At 69.5% G+C, this 7169-nt stretch overlaps 3 protein-coding genes across 3 annotated transcripts in view; all 3 read left to right on the top strand.

Annotated features, from left to right (window-relative positions):
* Window positions 1-1355, top strand: part of LOC114070480 (probable carboxypeptidase X1) — a 10442-nt gene extending 9087 nt beyond the window's left edge. Inside the window, exon 11 of the mRNA XM_027907921.1 lies at window positions 987-1355. Within this exon, the coding sequence (XP_027763722.1) occupies window positions 987-1355 (369 nt within the window). The remainder of the gene's footprint in view (window positions 1-986) is intronic.
* LOC114070483 (N-acetyltransferase 8-like) lies at window positions 1024-3405 on the top strand. The gene is made up of 2 exons (XM_027907925.1): window positions 1024-1454; window positions 2551-3405. Exon 2 carries the CDS (start codon window positions 2553-2555, stop codon window positions 3225-3227), a length of 675 nt encoding a protein of 224 aa, XP_027763726.1. The 5' UTR covers window positions 1024-1454; window positions 2551-2552; the 3' UTR covers window positions 3228-3405.
* Window positions 3406-5007: 1602 nt separating this feature from the next.
* The window catches only part of LOC114070477 (vacuolar protein sorting-associated protein 16 homolog), a 6685-nt gene continuing 4523 nt past the window's right edge, over window positions 5008-7169 (top strand). Inside the window, exons 1-5 of the mRNA XM_027907915.1 lie at window positions 5008-5154; window positions 5728-5816; window positions 5882-5976; window positions 6509-6637; window positions 7124-7168. Coding sequence (XP_027763716.1) covers window positions 5102-5154; window positions 5728-5816; window positions 5882-5976; window positions 6509-6637; window positions 7124-7168 — 411 coding nt within the window. The 5' untranslated portion in view covers window positions 5008-5101. The remainder of the gene's footprint in view (window positions 5155-5727; window positions 5817-5881; window positions 5977-6508; window positions 6638-7123; window position 7169) is intronic.

Below are 7169 nucleotides of genomic sequence, written 5' to 3'. Positions count from 1 at the left end.
CCGGGGGGTCCCTGGGAGGGTCCGGGGGGCTCATGGGGACAATGCGGGTTCTCCAGCGTGGGGAGCCCGGGGAGCTCTGGGGCCGTGGGGACACCGGGAGGCTCATGGGCACAACAGGGCGGTCCGGGCCATGGGGACACTGGGGGCTGGTGGGACTATGGGGCACTGGGAGAGGGTCCAGGGGCTGCCGGGCCCGTGGGGTGTCCACGGAGTGGGGCTCAGGGCGTTGCCGTGACCGTGCCCCCAGGAGAACACGGGGCGGCGCAGGAATTGGGCACCGGCACCCCCCGAGCCCCCGGGCTGTGGGTGTCTCACGGACACGGGAGTGGCACGGGGGGTACGGGCCATCGCGCCCCACACTGGGGGTTCTGCGGGGTGCGAGGGAGAGGCTGGGGTGGCGCCCCCTCAGCCCCCCGGGAGCCCTGCCAGGGTGGGGTTCAGCTCTCGGGGCGGGGGTTCTGTGTCCTGCTTGGCCCTGGTGCCACCATGTCCCCTGGGGGTTTCGTGGGTGCCCAAGGGACCCCCAGGACCTCCACCCGCGTGTCCCGTCTGCCCCTACGGCCCGGTGCCCGCGGGTCGGGCAGTGCCCGAAATAAAGGACTGTACCCCACGCTGGGCTGAGCTGTTCTTGGGAGGGGGGATTCCCCAGCACGATGGGGGTCCCCAGCACCGCACGGCCCCCCATGACCCCCCGGGAAGGCTCCAGCGCGGGGCGGGGGGGGGGGGGGGAATTTCACCCCAGACCCCCGAGGCGTCGCTGTGATGACCCCCCAGCCCCCTGTGCCAGCGGGGGGCCCCGGGCAGGGGAGGGGAGTCCCCTGCAATGGGGACACTCCCCGCTGAGTGGCTGGACCCTCATCCCGGTCCGTTCCATCGCCGTACGGATCCAGGGCTGCCCCATCCCCTGGATTGGGCGGAGATGGGTGGCCCGGGCAGTGGTTTTGTCTGTCCCCTGCCACTGCCCGGGACCCCCATGCCCTGCCCAGATGCCGCTCCCCACCAATCCCCCCCCCGTGACCCCACCACCTTTCCGGGATCGGTTTATCATCATCCCCCCCCGCCCCCGGCAGCGCCGGCACTTCCCACCCGCGCCTGCGCTCCCCGCGCCGACGGAGCCTCCGTGGGCCTGGGAACGGGCTGAACTGGGGGGAACCCCCGCGTGCTGCCACCAGAGACCCCCCAAACGTGAGAGAGAGCCGCCCCCAAGCCGCCGGAGCCGCCCCCGGGCGCTGCAGGGCGATGGGCTGAGCGGACCCGGCCACTTCCTCGGCGGCAGCGGCCGGCACAGGCCAGTGCGGGGGCTGCGGGAGACACAGACCCCCCCCGAGACCCCCCGGGCCGTGCTGGGGAGGTGACCGCACCCCCCAGCCCTGCGAGGACCCCCCTGTTCCCTCCGAGGAGCTGCAGAGCCGCGACCCCGCTTTGAGGAGCGACCGCGCCGGGAGCAGCAGGTGGGGGGGGCGGGGGGATTTTGGGGAGCAGGGGGTGCCGGACCCCGGGGAGGGGGTGGGACGGGATTAAGGGGGTGTGACCCGGACCCCCGCGGGGTGTGGGGCAGTTTGGGGACCCCCAATCCCTTCCCCGGCGCAGGGTGGGGCTGTTCCCCTTCCCCGTGTGGGGAACTGAGCCCCCCCGCCCTGAGCAGCCCCAGAGCCGGTCTGTCCCCCTGCGCCCCCGTATCCCCCTCGTGTCCCCGTGCTGCCCCCATGTCCCTGTGTCACGCCGTGCCCCCCCTCCCCCCCCCCATCCCTTTGCCCTGGGCACGGCGGGCAAAGGACAGTGCCCAGCAGTCCCCGCCTTTGTCCCGGGCTCCTTGTGCCGCTCGGGGGCTCCCGGTGAGTGTTGGGGTCTCGGGGTGGGGGGACACAACTCCGGCTCCTCCTGTCCTTCCCGTCTGTCCCCCCCAGCCCATGTCCCCCCCACGGGTGTCCCAGTTAAACACCCTCCCCAGCCGGGAGCAGGGGGATGAATCCCTTGGGACCCATCAAGGGGGGACTCCCCCTACGTCACAGGGGGCCCCTGGGTGGGAGCGGCACCGGCACAGCCCTGACCCCCCTGTGCCGCCTCAGGGATGGGTCCCCATCCCTATGGCACTGCCCTGCTCCCCTATTCCATCTCACAAATGGGTCTGCAGGTACCCTGGGGGTCCCTGTGGAGGTTGGCACTGCCCTGGAGGTGGGCACTGACCCACTCCCTGCTCCACCCTTGTGCTGGGACCTGGGGATACCCTGAGGGTCCCTGTGGAGCTGGGCACTGTCCTGAGCCCCCTGTGCCATCCTGGCCCTGGGATCTCTGTTATCCCATCCCTGTCCCATCCCTGACTCCACAGGTGACCCCATCCCTCTCCCATCCCTGTCCCATCCCTGACTCCCCTGTGCCCCCTGCAGGTGCCCCTATCCCTCTCGGATCCCTGTGTCATCCCTGACCCCACAGGTGCCCCCATCGCTGTCCCATCCCTGACCCCACAGGTGCCCCCATCCCTGTCCCATCGCTGTCCCATCGCTGTCCCGCCCCTGTGCCACGCTGACGCTGCTGTGCCCCCGCAGGTGCCCATGGCGTCGTTCCGGATCCGGCCGTTCCGGGAGCAGGACTCGGAGGCGGTGCGGGCGCTGTTTGCCCGTGGGATCCTGGAGCACATCCCGGCCGGGTTCCGCCACGTGCTGCGCTCGGTGCGGGCGCGGCTGGCGCTGCTCGTGCTGTTCGTGGGGGCGCGGGCGGGCGGCGGCTCCTGGGTGCTGGGGCTGGGCACGGTGGGGCTGGCGGTGGTGCTGCTCTGGCTGCTCGTGCGCTCCCTCAGCGTGGGCTACGTGCGCGACGCGCTGGGCACCGACCTGTGCGACATCCCCGGCACGTACCGGGCGCCCGACGGCGGCTTCTGGGTGGCCGAGGTGGGGGGCTCCGTGGTGGGCATGGTGGCCGCGGTGCCGTCGCGGGACACGCCCGGGGCGCTGGAGCTGCGGCGGATGTCGGTGAGCCGGGAGCAGCGCGGCCGGGGCCTGGCGCGGGCGCTGTGCCAGGAGGTGCTGGCCTTCGCCCGCGCCCGCGGCTTCGGCGCTGTGGTGCTCTACACCTCCATGGTGCAGGTGGCGGCGCAGCGGCTCTACGAGGGGCAGGGCTTCCGCAGGGTGGGCACCTCCAGCCCCAACCTGCTGGGCACCATCCTGCACTTCCAGATCTTCCACTACCGCTGCGACCTGGGCGCCCGTGACGGCGCCAAGGCCAAGTAGCTCCGGTGGGGCACGGAGGGCACGGGGGACGCTGCCGTGGCACAGGAGTCCTAGGACGTGTGGCACTGCCCTGGCATCCCAAACCCGGCACACGAGGCACTGCCCTGGCACCCCAACCTCAGCCCTGGCACAGCAGCACTGAAACGGCACCATGACCCCGGCACGTGTGGCACTGCCATGGCAGCCCAGCCCTGGGACGAGGTGCTTCCCTGATGCCCCCAATGTGGCACACGAGGCACCGACATGACACCACGATCCTGGAACATGTGGCACTGCCCTGGCACCCAAACTCCAGCCCCAGCACGTGAGGCACAGCCATGGCACCCCAGCCCAGGACGTGGGGCTCCACCACGGCACTACCAGAGCACCCCAAACTTGGCACACGAGGCACTGCCACGGCACCCCAAATCTGGCACACGAGGCACTGCCATGGCACCCCAACGCCGGGACATGAAGCTCCACCGTGGCACCACCACGGCACCCCAAACTCAGGACACAAGGCACTGCCATGGCACCCCGACTCCAGCCCCAGCACAGCAGCACCAATATGGTACTGTGCCCCCAGGAGATGAGGCTCTGCCATGGCCCCCCAACCCTGGCCCCTGTGGCACTGCCAGGACACCCAAACCCAGCCCTAGGGCGTGAAGCACTGCCACGGCATCCCAGCTGCAGGGCGTGAGGCACCATCATGGCACTCCAGGCTTGGCGCACAAAGCACTGCCAGGGCACCCCAACCCTGGCCCCTGTGGCACCGCTTGGCACCTGAACTGCAGCTCCAGCACAGCAGCACTGGCCGTACCGTCACTGTGACCCCGGGACATGAGGCACTGCCACGGCACCCCAGCCTGGGACACACAGCACTGCCATGGCACCTGACCCCGGTACAGGAGGCACCACCAGGCACCCAAACACCGGCCCTGGCACAGGAGACACCACCACAGCACCCCAGCCCTGGCACCCTTGGCACAGCTCTGGCATCCCCTCTGGCATCCGACCTTGGCACTCCAGCCCCCGGTCCTGGCACAAGGGGCACTGCCCCGGCCCCCTGCCCCGGCCCTGGGCACTGCCCTGGCCCCCTGCCCCGGCCCTGGCACACGGGGCACTGTCCTGGCCCCCTGCCCCAGCCCTGGGCACTGCCCTGGCCCCCTGCCCTGGCCCTGGGCACTGCCCTGGCCCCCTGCCCTGGCCCTGGCACACGTGTGGGGTGGTTGGGGGGCGTTGGCAGTGCCCGGACGCGCTGCCAGGGCCTTTCCTGGATTTCCAGCAGCGGGAAATAAAGAGAGACTTGTGGGAATAGCATGTGTGACAAGAGACATCTTGGGGAATGGGGAATACCCCATGGGACAAGGGACATCTTGGGGGACAGGGGACACTTCGGGGGACAAGGGACACCCTGGGGAACAATGGGCACCTTGGGGAACAGGGGAAATCTTGGATTACAGGGGACATTATAGGGGTCAGGGGACATCTTGGAGGACTCAGGACATCTTGAGGGACAGGTGGGGGCACTCTAGGGGACACGGAACAGACACTGGGGGTCAGGGGGCGCCCGATCACCCCGGGCCCAAACGGGTGCGGGTGCCCGTGCCCTCACTCAAAATGGCGGCGGTTCCCCTTTTCCCCCGTCCCGGTGCCCTCACTCAAAATGGCGGCGGTTCCCCTTTTCCCCCGTCCCGGTGCCCTCACTCAAGATGGCGGCGGTTCCCGTCTCCGCTCTTCTCAGGGCCCTCACCCAAGATGGCGGCGGCCGGCCCGGCGTCACGTGCGGGGCGTGGCTTGGGGGAGGGAAGCGCCGGGATCCCCCGGTCCCCATCCCGGTGCCGATCCCCATCCCCATTTCCCCGATCCCTGTCCCCTTCCCCCGTCCCGGCACCATGGATTGTTACACGGCCAACTGGTACCCGCTGGGCGAGGAGGCCTTTTACCGGTGAGAGACGGCGGGGGCAGCGCTGCCCGAACCGGGGCCGCTCGGGGTCCCGGGGCCGCTCGGGAGCCCCGGGGCTGGGTGGGAGCGGGGTCCCGGCGTGGCCGTGGGTGTTCGGGCAGGCTGGGAGAGGGGTCCCAAGGATGCTCGGGCGTCCCGGCGGTGGCTGCGGGGGTCCCGGGGCTGGGAGGGCTGACCCAGGGGGATGCTCGGGGAGTCTCGGAGGTCCCAGGGATATTGGGGGGAGTCCTGGGAGTGGAATCTCCGACGTGTCTGGAGGGTCTTGGGGCTGCTCGGAAGGGTCCTGGGACGGCCATGAGTCTTGAGACTGTCTGGGGAGGGGGTGCTGGGGGTGGTTGGGGGTCCCAGGGTAGGGGTGTTGGGGCTGGCTGGGACGGGGGGGGTCTCAGGGCCGGGAGGGTGGTTCGGGGTGTCTCGGGGTTGGCTGGGGGGCCCACGGTGACCGAGGTCCTCGGGATGGTCTGTGGGGGTCCCGGGGCTGACTGCGAGTTCCCCTGGACCCCCATCCCTCCGTCTGTCCGTCCATCCCTCCATCCGCATGTCCGTGTCCCGCAGGAAGCTGGAACTGTACTCCATGGAATGGGGGCTGCGGGAGGACCTGCGGGACTGTGTGGTGGCCGCTGCCCCGTACGGGGGGCCCATAGGTGGGTGCAGCCCCCCCCGGCTCCCGGAGCCCCCCCGGCTTTGCTGACGGACTGTCTTCCCCCAGCCCTGCTGAGGAATTCCCGGAGGGACAAGGCCCCCAGCTCCCGCCCGCTCCTGGAGATCTACTCGGCCTCGGGGCTGCTCCTGGCCAGTGTCCCGGTGAGCTGGGCGGGCTGGGACCCCCTTTGGCGGGTGCAAGGGGGAGTGGGGGGAAGGAGCTGCCCAGGGATGAGAGAAGAGGGTGGGATGAGCTTGGAGCAGAACTGGAGCAGCAGGAGCATCTTCTCTTCCTCACTGACCTGGGCTGGGAGAAAAGGATGAGACGGGATTGGAACAGCGGGATTAGAGCAGCAGGAACATCCCCCCTCTCCCTGCTGCCCAGGACTGGGAGAAGGGGATGGGATGGGAGTTGGAGCAGCAGGAACATCCTCCCTCCCCTCTGCCCAGGGTTAGGTGGACACGGGGCAGTGGAGGGGCAGAGAAAGGTGCCAGGGCAGGTGAGGTGCCAGACCTTTGGATGAGATGTTGGACCTCCAGGTGGGGTTTCCAACCTCTGGAGAAGGAGTCAGAGCTCAGCCTCAGCCGTGGCCTCTCGTGTGTCCCTGGAGGGCTGCCCTGGCTCTGGGCTGTCTGGAGCAGCCCAGGGTGACCATTCCCACCCCATTCCCACCCCATTCCCACCCTTCCCCAGTGGAAGAGCGGCCGCCTGGTGCACCTGGGCTGGACGGCGGGGGAGGACCTGCTGTGCATCCAGGAGGACGGGACTGTGCTGGTCTACAACCTGTTCTGCGAGTTCAAACGGCACTTCAGCATGGGAAATGTGAGGGGCTGGGGGCACGGGGTGGGCTGGGGGGAGGGCACCTCAGATCCCATCGATCCCACCCCTTGCCATGGGCAGGGACACCTCCCACTATCCCAGGTTGCTCCAAACCCTGTCCAGCCTGGTCTTGGACACTTCCAGGGATCCAGGGGCAGCCACAGCTTCTCTGGGCAACCTGTGCCAGGGCCTGCCCACCCTCACAGCCAGGAATTCCCTCCCAGTATCCCACCCCAATCTCCCATTTTCCAGTGGGAAGCCATTCCCCCTTGTCCTGTCACTCCAGGCCCTTGTGAGATGCCCAGGGTGGAGTTTGGGGGACATGGAATCGAGTCAGGGGCTCTCCCAGCCCTCAGGAATGCGCTGGGATCGATCTGTCCCTGTGGCTCCTGAGGCCAGGACAGTCCCCTCCTCTCTGGCTCTGTGAGCTGGGCCCCCCACCGTGTCCCCAGTGTCCCCAGTGTCCCACCCTGCCGTGTCTGGGCGCAGGAGGTGCTGCAGAACCACGTGCTGGAGGCGCAGGTTTTCCACACGG

The sequence above is a fragment of the Empidonax traillii genome, unplaced genomic scaffold (genome assembly GCF_003031625.1).
Source record: "Empidonax traillii isolate 1590-97213 ecotype Southwest subspecies unplaced genomic scaffold, ASM303162v1 scaffold1574:size89603, whole genome shotgun sequence".
Classification (NCBI taxonomy): domain Eukaryota; kingdom Metazoa; phylum Chordata; class Aves; order Passeriformes; family Tyrannidae; genus Empidonax; species Empidonax traillii.
This window is presented reverse-complemented; position numbering and strand designations above follow the sequence as displayed.

Coding starts and splice junctions, on each gene's coding strand:
- LOC114070483 (XM_027907925.1), top strand. CDS start 2,553: ATGGCGTCGTTCCGGATCCGGCCGTTCCGGGAGCAGGACTCGGAGGCG.